Below are 17,735 nucleotides of genomic sequence, written 5' to 3'. Positions count from 1 at the left end.
CCTCAAATCAACCTGGGGCTACATTTGCGAGACTCTACCTGATTTTGTTTCAAATAGCATGCAAGGCAACTTGCTTGCTGGAAAATCAATAAGGAGAGGAGTTCGTACTTGACAACACTACGCACGCTAAAATCTAACGAGTATTCAGCTCGTAACCTTGTACGCTCTGAATAGCTTGGAGAGTTTGAACTTTGTCTGTCGTAGTTCGACGGTCTACCTGGTTCGTTCTTAATTGTGACAATCAAAACGGCCATTGGGCCAAGTATTCCATGTAGGTCAAAATGTTATCGGAACAATTGGGTTGGAGAGCAAGTGCCTCAACGCACACCTATATATGAAGTCTTTCTTTCCCTGATGTTTTCTCCGGTTTGCTATCGTTGTCATTCACCCTTCTATTTTCAATAATCACGTCTTTTTTCTTTTCTCGTTTTCTGATTTAGCCGCATTCATCATGAAGATGATAGAACTTCAAACATCAGCCTCTACGGCTTCAATTCCTCGCAGGACGAGGAATGAAAAAGTAGACAGAAATGGCATTACTTGTTACGATGAAGAAATCACTAGGATCGTTGACTACACATACGGCTATGAGATTACATCTCCTTTAGCATGGACTCGCGCAACTTCAGCTTTACTTGATGCTATTGGAGCTGGTCTCGAAAGCATTGCCACAAGCACCGAACTCTCTCAATTGGTTGGGCCTACCTTCCCTTCTCCAGACACCATTCCCAATGGATTTAAACTACCCGGAACAAATTATCAACTTGATATAGCGAAGGGTGCTTTTGATATGGGAGCCATGATTCGATACCTCAACCATAATGATGCATTCTTAGGCGCTGAGTGGACGCATCCCTCTGGTATGATTACCAACACTCCTTCCCTCATCGTCCAAATGGATTATTGACAATATCTCATAGACAATCTCGGAGCTATTTTATCAACAGCCGACGTTCTCTCACGCGTAGCCACTTCCAAAGACGATCAAGATTCCATCCTCACCATGCGTCATGTACTTATCGCTCTAATCAAGGCCTACGAAATTCAGGGCTGTTTTCAAGGCAAGAATGCTTTCAACAGAGCTGGTCTAGATGACGTCATCCTTGTCAAAGTAGCTTCCACAGCTGTCGTGTCCTGGCTCATGGATCTCCCAAAAGAGCAAGCCAAAGCCGCTGTCTCTCATGCGTGGATTGATGGTAACCCTCTCCGTGCATATCGTCAAGCACCCAATATTGGCCCAAGAAAGAACTGGGCGGCAGGTGATGCTTGCATGCGAGCTGTACAAATGGCACTCATGGCGAAGACCGGACAAGCAGGTGTGAAAACTGCTTTGAGTGCTCCACGGTCTGGATTTTACGATGTTCTCTTCAGAGGCAATACGTTTGAGCTTCCCCGACCATTTGGTACCTCCGTTGTTGAAAACGTATTTTTCAAAATCTATACAACTGAAAGCCACGGCATGACTGCACTCGAGGCCGCCCTTTTAATCTGCGAAGAATTGAAAGAAAAAGAAGTATCCACGAGCGATATCAAAAGTATTCAAGTTCGGACCCAAGAAGCAGCGATGGTTATTATGAATAAACAAGGAGCGCTTCAAACACCTTCAGATCGTGATCACAGTCTTGGATATATGATTGCCATTACTCTTCTCAAAAATTCTCTGCCCGAGACTGAAGATTACCAAAACACCAGTACCTGGTCAAAAGATCCTCGAGTGGAAGAATTGAGAGACAAAATCGCCATCAAGGAAGATCCAGAATTTACAAAAGATTACCACAATCAAGATCTTCGCAGTCTAGCCAACGCAATAAAGGTTACTCTAAACGACGATACCGAATTGGAGGAGATAGTCATCCACTTCCCTCAAGGCCATGCGAGAAGGAAAGAAAGTTTAGAGTTAATAGAAAAGAAAGCAAGGAAGAACTTCGCATTGAAACTGAGCGAGGAGAGAATCGATACGATTATAGAAAAAACCAAAAGCATGGAGTTTTTTGGTATGTCGGTTTGCGAGTTCATGGATCTGTTTGTACCAAACAAGGAATGAGAAATTTGCGGTGGGGATTTGCTGAATGGTTATGTTTGGTTCATGGATCGGTTTCTTGGGATGGCGAGATGGCAATTATATTTGGTTTCTGGGTTTGTGTAGATAGTATATGCAGGTCGTGCTGGCTATCCAAATAGAATAATAACATGTTTTTCCCTCATGGTTGTTTGAGAGCAAGGTGTGCGGTCAATCTTGTGGGGAGTGGACTTAGTAAGATTTGCCTATGTGTGACCAGACCATCATGTGTCGATCGGTAGTCGAGCATGGATAGTTCCGCACCCTCGCGATTGCTCTTCATGCTCCAAGATTGATGCTCTAGATGGCATAAACCACACACCAAGCTGAATTCTCAAATATGAATTTGAACATCTTAATGGTTTGGAGCATTCAAAGCGTTTGATTTTCAAATTCGAATTAGAGCATTAATCATGATTTGGTGTGCAACCTATTACGAGCCTTTCTGCCATATACTTCAACATGGAAACAAAATTTGGGACAATGTCCATGTCATTCACATTGAGTTCCAAAAAAAAAAAAACATCATAACATGCGAAACAATTCGACGGGATAAGGAATCTCTATGTGAATTTTTGTGGATCAAACGTATATATTATTTATACTTCATAATGCTAGAGCTCCATTGCTGTCATTCATGGCGAGCTTTGCAGTTTCAGTAGAGAATTGTAACACATTTACCACAGCGAGTGCACATGGAATTTCACAATTTTGCCTCAGAAGTCTCGAGGCAAATCGATGACGAGCCAAGCCTTGATGAGTTCGAGTGACTTGCCATTCTAATTTTCAAATCCCCGCCCCAATAGGTCACGACCTATGGCCAATTTACCGGACAGATCACTGGGTTGCGGAGTGGGAAAGATGCTTCTCGAAATGTTTTTAAGGATTTCTGCGATGCTGAAATTTTCTTTTACGAACACGATCTGTGCATGTCTATCTTCATTTCTGCTTTCCACATATCATGAGACAGTGCAGACAAAAACATTGCTCACTTTGCCTCGTGAAACTTCCGGTCTATTGATAGGTCTCCTCCACCAAATCTGGCAAAGAGACTCGATATATGACCCGACAGCCGACCACACCCAGCGAGAAAACTTCTCTTCCCCGTGTTTGCCATTGAATGAAAACAGATTTCGATCCTGTCGATAAATCGCTTCTTCCTTGATACATGTCGTCGCAACGAAACTATAGCTAGGATCAAGGTTTCCGCAATCTGTAGACCTATTTTTGGACCTGAATTGGGCAGCAACAATTCTCATATCTCTTAATGATCATACTGGTCACCGCCTTACCGCCACATGACTCAATATCATAGTATCATGAATGTATGGAATTTGAATTTAGGTGCTTTAAAATACAAACATTGTCCATATAGTGATTGCTGTTGTCTATATTAGCTTGTATAACTGCCTCACAGCATTGATGAAGAAACAAGCATCGCAACCTGACTTCTTTTCTTATCAATTTTAATTGAAATTTTGCAAATTCAAAGGGGAAAGTTCATTATCATAATACAATGCCTTCCGGAGAAAGGAGACCACGTCTTGATGGTTGGGGTCAGTCCCCTTGAGATTATCTTCTCTACGTAATTGCTAATCATCAGACTTAGGGAGGTTCAAAGTAACTTTTATTACATTTGCATTATATGCTTTAGGATTTCCCATCTTGTTATTCCACAGTACGTTTTCTATGCTAAATGTCAGAAGCATTCTAACGTGATTTTTCTAGTTCTGCTACTGATTGGCTGTGCAACCAACTCACCCGGTATGGACAACATCTACGTTGCCTCACTATCTAACGGAGTTAAATTCTCCTACACCTGTAAGGCACCCACTCGCCCCCCTACTCGTAGCACTATTAACAATCCCCAGCCCTCTGCGCCCCCACCACCACCGGCCGCATCTGTACTCCCTCTGTCGGAAAATCTCCCCTCATTCTCACCACCCTCTACAACTTCACTACTCCCCACTCAACCCTCCAATACGCACTCGATCTGCAAAGAAGCATATCCTTCGTCATCCCCGCAATGTCCGCTCTCCTCTTCCTCCTCGCACTCCTCGCCCTCTTTTTCGCCCGTGGAATCATCAAAAGAAACGGAAACAATTCTCCCTCCCACATCTTTACCATCACACTGCTCTTCTGGTGTTCCGCTGCTGTAGCTTTCGCCGCTGCGTATTCGCTCACCTCATCCGGCGCAGCATTAGCTGTCCATTCCCCATCTTCCCTTTCGGCCTCAAATTCAAGCGGAGAAGTTACAGAGATGAATATCAAGCCCGGAAAAGTAATGTTAGCACTTCAATGGATAACATGGGTTTTTAGTACCGTGGCCGCGATGATGAGCGGGAGTATTACGAAAACGCTCTTAGAGCGATCGTCGTCGGAGAGGAGAAATAGTAGAAGTGTGAGTCCGTATGCTAGAGGGCCGAGTATGAGGAGGGCTAATAGATCTTTGGTTCCTCCATATAGTAGAGATCCTTTGCCGAGATCAGGGAGCCCGGTTTCGCCTATTTGAAGGGAGCGGGAGTAGCGATCGGGATTTTAGGATAGGTTTTTTTTTTTAGCATGGAATGGGATGGGATGGGATAGGATGGGATGGGGCGACAGACCCTGGTTGGTTGATTCTTTTCAGGCATGGATATTGTTATGTGCAATTCTCTCATTGCAGCGCTATAAAGGTGTTTCGTTGGTATTATTTAGTAGATCATTAAAGATTAGATTCTCGGCAGTAGTACATAAAAATTAAAGCTGCAACAGTACAGATTCGTTCAGATTCTTCACTACTACATAATCAAAAGAGAATAACAACAAATATACAAGTTCTCAAAGAGATAGCAACAATTTTAACGTCCTCACTCATTCTTGGATTCGTTTTCCGTTACCTACTTCCTAGCCCTCTTCTTTACACTCCCACCCCTCGGCTTCAGAGCGTCAAAATTTCCCCCTCCTCTGCCCCTGCCCTGCGACTCAATCTCGACCTCCCTTTGTAACTTTTACCCTCCGCCTCCTCCGTCACTCTATCACTCAACCTGTTCCTTCCCGGAACCCAATAATCTTTTTCCGTAACCTCCAACGCCGCATTCGGCTCTCTTCCCTGTTCCAAATCAATCTTGGCCCGAATCTGTTTAATTCCCATCTCCGGATCCTGTGTGAAATTCAAATAGGCCAGCGTTCCCAACGTCTGATCCAAATGATCTACCTCCCCATCCACGAATTGCGTCGCCCCAACCGCATCAACTTGTGTCCATTTTTGCACGACAGTTTTACAATTTTTAGGAAGCATGATGCGCATGGGACTGCGGTACCAGCGAGGGAAATAAATAAACCCAAGCATGATTCTATTTTGATCTGACAGATTGGGCATACCGGCATGCCAGAGACGGAGATCTCGAATGGCGATGGAACCTTTAGGCATGGTGAGTTGGAAGGGAGGAGAATGCTCTGCACGACGATTGAAAGCTGATGATTTTACCCAGCCACGACCATGGCTTACTAGATTTTTCAAATTATAGTCGCGGTGAGAGCCGGGCCAGATTTCGGTGGAGCCATTTGTGGGTGATACGTCGTGGAGGTACATGAAAAGCTCGATGCAGGTGGGAAATTGGTGATGGTCGTGGTAAGAATCGACATGTACAGCTTGACGAGATGTTGGATCTGCAGCTGGGAGGTTGATATTACTTCCTGCATATGCTAGTTGTGGTTTCCCAAATACAGCCTCCATTACTGCTGAAGCGTGTTTGTTGGCCCATATATCTTCGGCAAGCCACTCTTTGGATAGAGGGGGACATATGGAGAAATTGGTTTTCTCGTTGCCATGATTGAAAAAGACTTTCGGATCTTCCAACCTTTTGGCACCATCGGTATTCATCTTCTCGTAGAACTTATCGAGAATATCATGAGGAATGGCATTCTCAAATATGACAATTCCATTTGTATGAAATTCTTCCACTCCAGCTTGTATGTTTTCTAAACTGGTAATTCCAGATGCGAGTTCTTCGTCAGATAAAATGACATGTTTGCAAGGGGCTCTCTTTGGTGGCATGTTGAAATCTTTGGGACAGTTTGAGTGTTTGCAAAGTGGAAGTATGTATAATCGAAACAACAAGAAATTAAGGTTAATGATGTTATATTCATCCCATTGCGGAACTTTATATATATACTCGGGACTTGAGCATCGAACAAGGAAGCCTCAAACTTCAAAGAACATGCATAGTACAACAGCGAAAAATAATAGTTCCTAACGCCTCGCCATTCCATTCAAAGATTGAAGCGAGATCACAATAACAAAGAAACCAAGACTTATGAGCATGGAGAATCTCTGATTCCGAATTGGGCCAGAAACGAGACAAAGATACTAGAGAGTTATCGGTACCAAGCACTTGCCGAATGAGACGGCTCTCACAAGTGTCTCGTGAGCGTCAAATAAAGCACAACAGTAAAGAATTTGTAAAAAAAAAACTGTAAAGAAACCACTAACATACACTGTCTTACATCTTTCGAAATGTATGAAACTTGAGACTCTTTTATTATCTTCGAATCATAAAGAGAAGGATACGTCTAAACTGCCTCAGCATATAAACACAAATAACACAAATAACTCGAAGTCTCAGATGAATGAATAAAAGGTATCAAGCCTGACTGAAAGATTGATATTACCATTGGATATTTGTTGACCAAAATTTAGCCTTTGCTTTGTGTGCGAGTCTTTCCATTTCCATTTCCATCGCACTAGTTCTACCTGTGCCTCGAGGAGAAAGAAATAGCCAAAATTTATTTGTCCGCTACAAAATAGATATACAAAAAAGAAAATGCAGGAAATGAGAATATTCATCCCATTTTTAATGCCACATACAAATAGCATAAGCACTTAAATTCTGTTAGCAAATCGGTACCCTTCGAGTAGAAGCAAAGTGCATTTATAATCCGTAGGAGAGAGAAAGATTAAACCCCACCTCAATCAGTACACCCAATACAAAGACAGAATATAAATTTTAAATTCTCATGGCTTTCATCAATCATCGGCCGGATGGTGTAGTTGGTTATCACGTGTCCTTAACAACTCAAACCTGTTAAATTCGGACAAGGTCCTGGGATCGTGCCCCAGTCTGGTCATCGCTTTTGCTTCAATCCTTTTTTCTCCATTGAGCGGTTGCGCTGGGAAGAAAGTATATTTTTCTGTTTTTATGCGGGCGCGAATTGCAAAGAAAGTCAGTCGGGCGGCGGACAAGCGGAGTGGGCTACCTCCATACATGGCCGTAAAAAGTGGCACACCCTATCTATCTATCGGTCCACTTGTCATTATTACTAGAGAGCAGCAGCAACAAATATAATAAGCACGAATAATGAATGAATATCATTTTTGGGTATAATAAGAATGATCCGAAAAACTTCGAACATCTCTGGATAGCTTTCAGTCTTCTTTTTTTTCTTCTTAATATCGAAGGAATATTGAAAAAAAGAGTACTTCGCACAGAAACCTAGCCATGTATGTTTTGAACAACCCGTTCAATCTGTGTTCATGTAGAAGGGAGGTGATGTAAGAATACATAGACATTTATGCGGTTCACGATCATTGGTCAAACAGACATAGAAAACAGTGAGGGGAATCCATCAATTTTGAATAACGAATGGATGTAATTTTATACTAGATATGTTTCTTTCTTTCGATTCCTAAGAAAATAGATGCAATGCTCGAGAACCTATCAGATCAATATGAATATCCATAGCTTGGTTGAATTCAGCAATAACCATTGGTTTGCAACCATTCAAGGATAACCTCCCTGTCTCTTGATTTGAGAGCTGCTCTTCCTTTGATAGTATCACCAATAATTGCTAGTGATCTATCATATCCTCTGTTGTCTTTATTTTCAAAGAACTTTTCAATTTCCTTGTTGACATTATCATCACTGAAGGTTGATAGAGAAAGTCTTATGAATCGATCGAAGACAACCATGTTAGCAGATCTGTCAAAAGTATTAGTAATGCTATTAAATAGAGAAGCTATTCAGTGTGCCATTGAGTACTCACAATCTTTCTTTAACTGGATCAAAGTTGTCTTGGATGTATTGCCAAAGCTGGTAACGTGTTTTGGTATTGGCTGCAAGAGCAGATGCACCTGTGTGTACATCTTGCGTTGCGACCTCCTTGAAAAGGAACTCGAAATAATCTGAAATGAGTTCTGGGGTTTGAACACGTCCCATTGCACGGAGAACAATTTCTTTGCCATCAATGGAAGTTGTTTCGCGGTACTCTTTCTTCAAAGCCTCATATTCTGATTTATCGCCATATCGAACGGAAAGACCATAGATGGCGCTTCTAAGACTTGGATGAATGACAGTCTTATCCTTGCCGCTTGTGTATAGATCGAAGCGACGTTTAGCTTCGGTGATAATTCTGTAACTTGTCAGTTATGAAATACTCGGGCAATAAATCCTTCTGAACTTACTCTTTATGTCCATTAAGACCAGCACTCAAGATTAATTGAGGTCTAAGTTGAGACTTAAGGAAATTTTCATCTGCAGGCTGTTCCCAACCTATCTTTTCCGCCGCCGGGGAGACCAGTTTCAGCAAGAATGCTTTCAAGCCATTGGAGACCGCATCATCGTCGGAAAACACAGATTTGATAGTACCAATTGGTCCTAGGATCTTTGACCAAACAAAGTGATTCGATTCATTAGCTAAACCTTGTACTAAAGACAAGAACGCTGGAGTTCCTGCTTGTCCTGAAATTGCGAGTGAACCCGCGTCTGCGATTAGACCTAGGAGAGTATTAGTTATCAGAATGAGATGACGAAGCATATTGGACTATAACAGTCCAGACTAAAATCCGAACCCGAAAGCCTCGAACGTCCGAATGCAGTTTGATCGTACGGACAGATTCAATCTTGAGCAAAATCCATATGCCAGTTAATTGAATAACCGAGCGTATCAAGAGATCAATTAGACGTAATGATATCTCACTGTTGGACTGAACTGCCGTTTGAACTATAAGATAATCAAAATCTTGATCTAGACTCACCAATTTTGTCAGTCAAGCTGAGGCGATCCAATTGTGAACCCAACTTGGCAAGTCTTGACGGTGGATAATTGACTCGATAAAAGCCTGCAGTATCGGTATTAATCTTGTAGAAAGAATCATCGACATCTCGAACTACATCTTCTTTTTGTTCAAACGCGATTTGCTGTGCTCCCTTGGCTCCCACCTTTCCTTGGAAATCCAAAGGCACCCACCAAGTTGTTTCATCATCTTCGGGTTTTACATCTCCAGTTGAAAGGTAACGACTTTGTTTGATGCTAATTTGACCAGGCTCTTCTTCAACCGTGAGAACAGGATAGCCAATCTTGGTGATCCATGGATCAATGATAGCCTTGACGTCTAGACCAGAAGCTTCGCTCAAAGCTGACCACAAATCTTGTGTTGTAGCATTGCCATAAGCATGTGCCTTTAAATAATCTGACACGCCCTTCAGGAAAGTCTTTTGGCCAAGATGCGTGGCTAGCATTCGAATTACCGAGCTACCTTTGAGGTAGCTGATGTGGTCGAAAATTTGGTCAACATCCAAAGCATCTTTGACAGGTACTTCAATAGGGTGCGAGCTGCGTAGGGAGTCCAATTGAAATGCAGTTTGCATACCCTCAGCCACGAACTGATCCCATACACACCAATCAGGATGGAAGTGATCTGTTGCCAACCACCCGACCCAGGTAGCGAAACCCTCGTTTAGCCAAAGTTCACTCCACCAGTCCATGGTCACTAGATTACCAAACCATTGATGGGCAAGTTCGTGCGCAACGACATAGGCAATTCTATTTTTGTATTTTGTATCAGAAGTCTTCTCGTCAAACAAGACAGCTGTTGTGCGATAGGTAACCTGTACCAGTGAGTAAATACTTCAATCACATAAAAGAATGTTAAAACTAACCAGACCCCAGTTCTCCATACTATCCGATAATTTAAAAAGTTAGCTAACGTCCTCATAAAACAGTAGGTGTGGGAAATCTAAGGGGGCTATCATACGCTCCATGGGACTAGAATGAATGGTTAGTGAAAGGGTCGATAGTAATTGGACATAGAGGCCATTGCAGATGGAAAGGCATTTTGAGACTCACAAATTCATGTACCGCAAGCAAATCGGCTTTAGGAAGTGGATAATCAATATCAAAGATTTCAGAAAACAAATCGATGACTTTGGGTGAATGATCGAGAGCATATTGTGCTTGGCTCTTTAATCCTCTGGTAGTATAGACACGGACAGGCAGTGACTTTCCGTTATACTTGCGCTTTGTGAAGTCCTCGATGTACTCGAAATCTCCCATGGCCCAAGCTAGGAGATAGGTACTCATGATTGGTGTTCTCTCGAATTCAATGAAGTGAAATCCGTCCTTAGAATTTCTTGAGCCTTTCTCAGGCATATTGCTCAAAGCAATTTGGTCCTTGGGAATTTCGATCTCGAAGTCAAAAGTGGCCTTCAAGTTAGGCTCATCAAAACATGGGAAAGCCCTGCGAGCATCAGATGACTCAAATTGAGTGCTATACATGCAATGGAACTCATCAACCTTAGGAACAGATGCGGCTGGGGTGACTTGAGGTTTGTATTTTGAATAATAAAAGCCAGCCATGTCATTGTTGACAGTTCCTTGAAATTTGATTGCTAGTATGGCATTTTCAGAAACAGAAAGCTCGTCCGGGAAACTTAAAGTTACACGTTGTTTCTTGGTATCATAAGATATCTCACTGGACTTAATAGACTGAGAAGTCTTCCCGGAAGTGAAAGAAACCTCTGCTTCATGCAACTTGAGTTGAAAAGCATTCAAAGTGATTTCCTTGGTTGGCTTGACGATTTTGATATCGATTCTGACTGTTCCTTGATAACTAAAAGCTCCTCCTAACTCGATATCGTAGATAGAGAGCGCATAGTGAGAAGGCTTGACCGAATCTGGAAGCACATCTCGGTCGGATGCTGAAGAAGCCATGATGTGAATGGTTCAACGACTGTGGTGAGATCTAGTACTAGATATCAAGAAACGGTCAAACCAGTTGACGTTGAATCGGACTTTGTAATTTGGGAATGTTCTTGAATGGTTGGGAGGACTTTGATTGGAGTTCTGGTATTTAAAGAAGAAAGAATTGGAAAGAAGGCCGAAGGAAAGCGTGGATGAAAGCACGGAGTTCAAGCACGGAGTAAATCAGAAGTAACTATGGAAATTTAGTCCGTTTGTCATAGGTGCTAAGGTTGGCAGGTGCGGGAAGGGACGATACCGCCCACTTGCCTAATTAGGTAGCTTATCCGACGAAAGCTTGGCGGAAGCTTGAAGTTTCAACCAATAAGCGACGACACATGACAAGGCTGTAGAAACTCAAACATCACATCACATCACATCACGCGAAGAGAGCATCATAGTAATTCCTTTGTACACAACCAAACTTAGCAACATAATCTTATCGCAAGCATTCTTCTTCATACGAATAATATCTGCCATTCCCGGAAGCATGGCTACAGGACAGAAACTCTATCCTCGAGCAAATCTTAAGAAGATCGTGAAAGCTCATTCCAAGCGTAATCTCACCAAAAATGTTGATGTATTGGTATGTTTTACGACGCGTTCCGGGCTAAAAGGACATTCACTGATACAATTATCACAGATCTTCCTCGATTATATGCTATTTCTCGAAACGTATGTCACGATAACGTCCATTCTGCGGAGTCAGTTATCGAGAAATATTGTCTAATTGATTCAGGTTAATGAAGGAAGCTGGTATCAATGCGAAGCAGGCTGGAGAGCGTGGCATTAGTGCCAAGAGTATCAAAAAGGTTACTGAAGTAAGTCTAACCCTCTTGCTACCCATACCTATAATAACCATATCAAACTAGCTATCGCTATCGAAATTTAAGGGATGATGCTCGAGCTTCGATACGTGGTTGTATAAATGATATAGTGAATTCGCTTTCCAAGAGGGTATGGGTCTCAAGGGCGCTTGAATCCGAAGGAGGAATACGAGATGTACCTACTTAAAAAAGATGCTACGAACAATGGATCGGACGGCAGATGGCGATGCGAAGAGTACCTAGGTACGATACCATTGGTGGTCGACAAGCATGAGGAAGAAGAAGAAGAAGAATGTATTGGACTGATGCGCGAGGCTGTGAATTTCACGGAGCTCGGGGGACAAGGCGAAGATGACCAGATGCTAGCAACTCTTTTTAGCCATACATCAATCACTTGTGGTTGGTATGATCAAACTACAATAAAATAAGAATTCAATAATGTCTAAATACAGCTCAACTTCATTTCCACAGTCCAATACCTTATAAAATTTATTAGATGCGTTGACCTTCTGCTCCTACTTCTTCTTCTGTTGGGGGCAGAAGTTATTCCACTTCCTTCTTCCACGTTCGCTAAGGCTGACAAGGTTCCGATCCAAACATCTCTTCCCATCATCTTGGAGCTCACTCACTTTTGATAATTGATACCAACACTTCCTAAAAAATCCTATCTCACAAAACTTCGTTCTTAAACCTGAAAATATCTTCTTCCTCATCTTCTTGTATTAAATACTTCGTTTTATTCATAGACGACGCATTTTAATCATTCATTCACTTACGAGCAAGCTATCTTTCTCGAGATTTCTGTATCACGAAACCAAACATCACGATCACACAACAAAACAAGTTCACAATGGCTGCTTCCGTAGTTCAAAACCCAGCTTCTAAGCCGGAATCTAAGTCTGCAAAGAAGAAGAAGGCCAAGACTGAAGCTGTCGACGGGCAAAAGCCCGCCGCACAAGCAGATGTTGCTGTTACAGAAAAGGCCTCGTCCACTAATGCTGAAGAGAACAGCAATGGAGATGGAGCATACGAGAGTCCATATATCAAGGAGCTCTACAAGTAAGATTTTTTTTCTAGGCCATCTAAGTTTATCCATCATTGGCATTCTTGTCAATCTTTGGTGGGGTTGACACAGCTAACAACTGGTGTTAGGAGCATCCGTAATGTCAACAAGAAGATCGTAAGCCAACACAATCTACATTTGATCGCCCTTAGGCAAATTGCTAATTATATATCGGATAGACCAACGCTTCAAAAGTTGACAATGTTCTCGCCGAAAACCCAGGCAAGAGCTTGGACGAATTGGTAGCTACTCGCAAGATCAATGCTGACCAAAAGGCACAAATTTTGAAGAAGCCATCCCTCCAAGCATCTTTAGCCCAGCTTGAGGAGCAAATCGCACAATATAAGAAGTTCGACCAAGAATACAAGACAAAGCTTCAGTTGGAGAAGGCCGAATTCGAAAAGACTTTCAATGAGCGTGCCAGCAAAGAACTCGAGGAGAAAGTCAAGGCTGCTAAGGATTCTGTTGCTAAGGAAAAGGCTGAAGAACAAGAGAGTAATTTGTTGCTTATCACTAAGTTTCTCTGTCTCGCTGCCTTGCGCCGAAGCCCAGAAAATGATCCAGAGCTCGATGAGAATAAGGGAATTGAAGGGCTTCTCACTCAAGTTTACAGTGGAGACGAAGCTGCTGTAGCTGCCATGACAAAGATCATCCAAGGATCTAATGAAGTCTGTTCATCCGTCAACGGCGAAGAACTTACCACAACCTGTAAGTTCACCTGTAGTTGTAATTATTACAATTCACTGATTGGTATATTAGTTGCCGACATCAAGGCCATTGCCCTTGCGCTGCCAACCACATCTGTCGCCGAACCCACCGAGCTCGCAGATGAAGAGAGAACACAAACCGAAGTCGCCGAATATCCCGTTCAAAGTGACCCAACTATCGCCAACGCCGGTTTGACTGAAATCGATGACCCCGTCACAAGTGCATTGAGCGATGGCCACCAATCACCAAGCTTCGAGGAAGCTCAAGGAATTCCCCAAAATTCAGCTTTTGGCGAAGGAGGAAATGCTGCAGCTGAGGCAAATTGGGATAACAACAACGATTTGTCTACATCGCAAGAGTGGGTCGAGGTTCCTCGTGAAGCCACTGAGACAGATGTCGGTGTTACTGCTACTCCTGCTGCCCCTTCTAACACTCAAAGCTGGGCCGATGAGCAACCTGAGAGTCCTGGTTCAGTAAGTTGATCCCGATTTGTACAATAAATGAGAGTACCCTGCTAATGACTTCGCTTCAGAAGACTCCTACCCCTCCAGTCAGCAACAATGATGGCTTCCATGAAGTCAGCCGCAACCGTGGCCGTGGAGATCATCGAGGTGGTAGAGGTGGCCGAGGTCGTGGTGGCTTCAGAGGCGATGGATACAGAGGACGCGGACGTGGTGCTCCTCGTGGTGCTCCTCGTGCCCCAAGAGGCGAGTCATCATAGATTCACCTTTCGGAAACAGCTCTATGGCCTCACAAACTGTGAAATCCTAGATGCATTAGCTCACGCAACTTGTAATATCCTGATTCTTTCATTCAACTTGTTTCTCGCGGCATGGCATCACACAAAGGCGAAATGGGTAAAGTTTTTCTTGCATTTAATATTTGCAATTGCGAAAACAGCACAATTAAGCATTTGCATGAATCTGTCATGTTCTTGATATTGGCTGGATATGGCATAGGGGTACAATACGATATGGGAGAGCGTCTCGTTTTTTTTATGGCATTACATACACAACACACATTTCCTGTACTTTGGCCAACTTGATTTTCCTTTTTGCGCGCTTTTATGCAGGCTGCTTGTTCATACCCGGGGCACACATTGAAAAGTTCGGTTGGTTTGGTCTTTGGTTCGCTGGTCTTGGTCTTTTAGGACGGTTGGACTGGGCTGGGCTGGATGAACGCAACGGATCGGATCGGATTGGGCTGGCCAAATCGAAACGATAAAAAATGGAATGATTGATACCTATGATTTGATGATGGTTGTATGAATGACGAAAAAAAAGAAAGAACCCCGATACATAATCATATGAGAGAGTGATGATAGTGATGAGTGATCTTTTGGTTGTGTATGCAGTGAGGAGTATTTTATCCAGCGTAAAGTGTTATTTGACTTTCACTTCATTTCAGTGAGAAAACTCACTCCCAATCACTTTCCTGCAATCTCACTGCGAAGCATTTCGAAACCGAGGTTCGCGGTTCATATTTGCTGCATCTTGCCAATCTCAGATCAGCACTGTGTTGTGTCTAGATCTTACTATTTCGAGCTCTACGTCGTAGTTCGGCGAATTTTCCTCACCATTGGCCTGCAGGTAGTCTTGAGGATTCTGTGGGCGAGGAGATGTGAGGTGAGGTGCTTTAATTTATGCGAGTGGGATCGATGGAATGTTAGATTGTGTGTTGGACGTGTGTTTAAGTGTTAGCTGGAAGTTTACGGTTATGTTGGTTAGGAATTTGCGAGATTTGATATAGGAGGAAGACGGGGGAGTGGGAAGTTGGAAGTTGGAAAAGGAGATTATGTGGGCGCGTGGGCGTGTGGATATGTGTCTGATATGGTGTTTGGTTGGAGGGTGTTGCTTTTGCTGTGAGGTTGCTGGATATTAGGATGATGGGATATGGGGTATGGGGTATAGAGTATGGTCTAGACAGCGTGAGGCGAGGGTTTATTTCAGTGGTTTGATCTGTGATTCATGGGTGGAGTGGGTACATTAGTGAAATGTTTAGAGTCTACGAGAAAATGTGTCGAGGTTTTTGCAAGATGCTTTTGTGTGTTGTAGGGGTTACCTTTTTATAGCAATATGTAGTTACATATTTTGTACTAGTCTTTGCAGGAAGGGTCACAAGAGGTTTCCCTCTTGTATCTGCACTATCAGCCACTGAGGCTCTAACATAATATCTGCAACGCGCGCCTCCAAAATGAATGGGATGTTATTCTCCTAGATATATACCTGCGACATTACACTGAGCTGTATGTTTATCCTGTGTTTGCGATTGTTATTGAGCGTACGGCGCAATGGCGAGATTGCGCTGCCATATATCTCATTACATCAGCATATTGATTGTTATTGGTAGCTCATCAATCATATGAGGTCACACCAAAGCACTAGAAATCGCAGCCTTATCTACATTGTAGCCGTGATGTTCGTGAATGTCAAGTAAAAATCGATCAATGGACGTGTGAGCTATTTACGAGGTGTGGGGCCAAGATAAGATTAGCCTAGCATCAGTGATAAAAAGGGTACGAACACTTGAAAATTTGAACACAATCGTCATACTTTGCAACTGTTGGATGGAACTTGCTTCATGTTGAAGTCGAGGTGGTTCTCAATTCCAATCTTGGGGGAGTCAGTCGTGATAGAGCACGAGTCAGTGTCAAGCCATATGTATGTTGCCGAGCGATTTGATTCGTGAGCTCGTCGCCCAGTTCTTGTCCACTTTCACAATTTGCACATCTAGTTGCATCTTTATTACCATGCCTCCAGTGATATCGTTGATCATACAAACAACATAGTCACATTCTCCAGCCAGATCAAATGTCCAGACCCTATTAATGTTCTAAATCAGATTGGACTTTCAAGATGACATCGATACCTCGGACCAAAATGCCCAGGGCTAGATGCCAGTAGAGTGTTTGCGAGGTTGGTATTCAAATTTTTTCGACAAACACCTGTTGGACATGTTTGAAGATCATGACTGGGCTGTGGTGATGTGATTCCAATCAGTGAGACACTATGTCTCCCCAGATTTGCCGGGATGTCATGGGGAAAACGGGTAAGATTTGCTTGGGTAGGTTAGGTGGAGATGCAAAGGTGTCACCGCTTTTAGCCACTCGGCCCTACGCCTTATGGAAGCTTAAATTTGACGAAGATGGGTTTTGGCTTGATGCAAGTTCGATGACAGAGATTTCACTAGCGCAGGGGTAATTTTCCTATCAGATACGAGTACTTATCGAGTATCTCAATCATCTCATGCCGGAACCCACGTCATATCAACTTTTCCTAATTATACGTCGTATACCATAGAATCCAGGTCGATAAGTCAATCATGACTTTAGGATTTGAGAGATGTATGTGGTATCATTCTTTGTCGCACTTGACTTGATTGATATGGACAGACTGTACACAGATGCACAAGTCAAGCTCCGAAACTGTACGGTACAAAGCAATGAGACTAGTAGGTACAGATAAACTTCTCAGCCCTATGTAATGTGATGATGAAATCCAAATCTGTATGGATAAGTTGAGATGATGATGATGCTCATCTTACAGGAAGGTGAACTGTGCACTGCATGAGACGATCCTGACCGGGATAAATCGAGATAAAACCATCAATCCTTGATAGTTATAGTAAGAAGAAGCAATCAGTGTTGAAAAAAATCACGAAGAATGGATAGAATGCAGAGCCAAAGGGGGAAAGGGGGAAATAAATGGCAAAACAATGAGCAAGAATCTTCAACAGTTGCAATACTTGGGACCTGCCGAAGTGTAGACATGTATATACTAGGTATGTGTGTGTGTGTGTATGTTATCTCCTTATCTCATACAACGGGAAGAATTTCGACATCACCATATATACTTGGATCGCAGCTGATTGTTGGTACCCCTTTCCTATCTCCTCCGATGAAGTAATTGATATCTTGGTATTTCTGTTGATGTGATGTATGTGTGGGTGCGTCTAGAAAGAATTCTGTGTCCTTTATTATGATAAAATAAAAAAAGAATTGTAATTACCGAAATTACCTAGGTAGGTAATTATAACGATAAAAATTGTCAAGAGATAAAATACATGTTTGTCAATGTATCGT

General features: G+C 42.7%; 6 protein-coding genes across 6 annotated transcripts; 4 read left to right on the top strand and 2 right to left on the bottom strand.

Moving 5' to 3' along the window:
- Nucleotides 1-451: 451 nt before the first annotated feature.
- EAF02_003717 (uncharacterized protein) lies at nt 452-2,264 on the top strand (the record flags this gene model as incomplete). The annotated part of the gene is made up of 2 exons (XM_038899765.1): nt 452-860; nt 921-2,264. 2 exons carry the CDS (start codon nt 452-454, stop codon nt 2,042-2,044), a joined length of 1,533 nt encoding a protein of 510 aa, XP_038760692.1. The 3' UTR covers nt 2,045-2,264.
- Nucleotides 2,265-3,575: 1,311 nt separating this feature from the next.
- On the top strand, nt 3,576-4,571 carry EAF02_003716 (uncharacterized protein; the record flags this gene model as incomplete). Its single annotated transcript, XM_038899764.1, has 4 exons — nt 3,576-3,615; nt 3,669-3,737; nt 3,788-3,880; nt 3,931-4,571. The coding sequence occupies 4 exons, from the start codon at nt 3,576-3,578 to the stop codon at nt 4,569-4,571; spliced, it is 843 nt and encodes a 280-aa protein (XP_038760691.1).
- Nucleotides 4,572-4,979: 408 nt separating this feature from the next.
- Nucleotides 4,980-6,098, bottom strand: EAF02_003715 (uncharacterized protein; the record flags this gene model as incomplete). The annotated part of the gene is made up of 1 exon (XM_038899763.1): nt 4,980-6,098. One exon carries the CDS (start codon nt 6,096-6,098, stop codon nt 4,980-4,982), a length of 1,119 nt encoding a protein of 372 aa, XP_038760690.1.
- Nucleotides 6,099-7,653: 1,555 nt separating this feature from the next.
- Nucleotides 7,654-11,233, bottom strand: EAF02_003714 (uncharacterized protein). Its single transcript, XM_038899762.1, has 7 exons — nt 10,166-11,233; nt 10,074-10,084; nt 9,979-9,997; nt 9,075-9,927; nt 8,502-8,814; nt 8,084-8,449; nt 7,654-8,019 (listed from the first exon to the last, which is right to left on the bottom strand). Exons 1-7 carry the CDS (start codon nt 11,027-11,029, stop codon nt 7,794-7,796), a joined length of 2,652 nt encoding a protein of 883 aa, XP_038760689.1. The 5' UTR covers nt 11,030-11,233; the 3' UTR covers nt 7,654-7,793.
- Nucleotides 11,234-11,546: 313 nt separating this feature from the next.
- Nucleotides 11,547-11,955, top strand: EAF02_003713 (uncharacterized protein; the record flags this gene model as incomplete). Its single annotated transcript, XM_038899761.1, has 4 exons — nt 11,547-11,642; nt 11,700-11,731; nt 11,796-11,877; nt 11,929-11,955. 4 exons carry the CDS (start codon nt 11,547-11,549, stop codon nt 11,953-11,955), a joined length of 237 nt encoding a protein of 78 aa, XP_038760688.1.
- Nucleotides 11,956-12,733: 778 nt separating this feature from the next.
- Nucleotides 12,734-14,375, top strand: EAF02_003712 (uncharacterized protein; the record flags this gene model as incomplete). Its single annotated transcript, XM_038899760.1, has 5 exons — nt 12,734-12,942; nt 13,036-13,063; nt 13,126-13,654; nt 13,706-14,127; nt 14,187-14,375. The coding sequence occupies 5 exons, from the start codon at nt 12,734-12,736 to the stop codon at nt 14,373-14,375; spliced, it is 1,377 nt and encodes a 458-aa protein (XP_038760687.1).
- Between the last annotated feature and the right edge of the window lie 3,360 nt (nt 14,376-17,735).

This window comes from Botrytis sinoallii (genome assembly GCF_014898435.1).
Source record: "Botrytis sinoallii strain Bc 23 chromosome Unknown BSIN_005, whole genome shotgun sequence".
Classification (NCBI taxonomy): domain Eukaryota; kingdom Fungi; phylum Ascomycota; class Leotiomycetes; order Helotiales; family Sclerotiniaceae; genus Botrytis; species Botrytis sinoallii.
Note: the sequence above shows the minus strand (reverse complement) of the source record. Positions and strands in the feature narration are given on the sequence as shown.

What these genes read in the sequence shown, in the direction of transcription:
- EAF02_003714 (XM_038899762.1), bottom strand. Translation starts at nt 11,029, where the DNA reads ATGGCTTCTTCAGCATCCGACCGAGATGTGCTTCCAGATTCGGTCAAG. An exon ending in GGTCTTAATGGACATAAAGA is followed by an intron (nt 8,450 to 8,501) that starts GTAAGTTCAGAA and finishes GACAAGTTACAG; the next exon opens with AATTATCACCGAAGCTAAAC. An exon ending in GATCCAGTTAAAGAAAGATT is followed by an intron (nt 8,020 to 8,083) that starts GTGAGTACTCAA and finishes TACTTTTGACAG; the next exon opens with ATCTGCTAACATGGTTGTCT.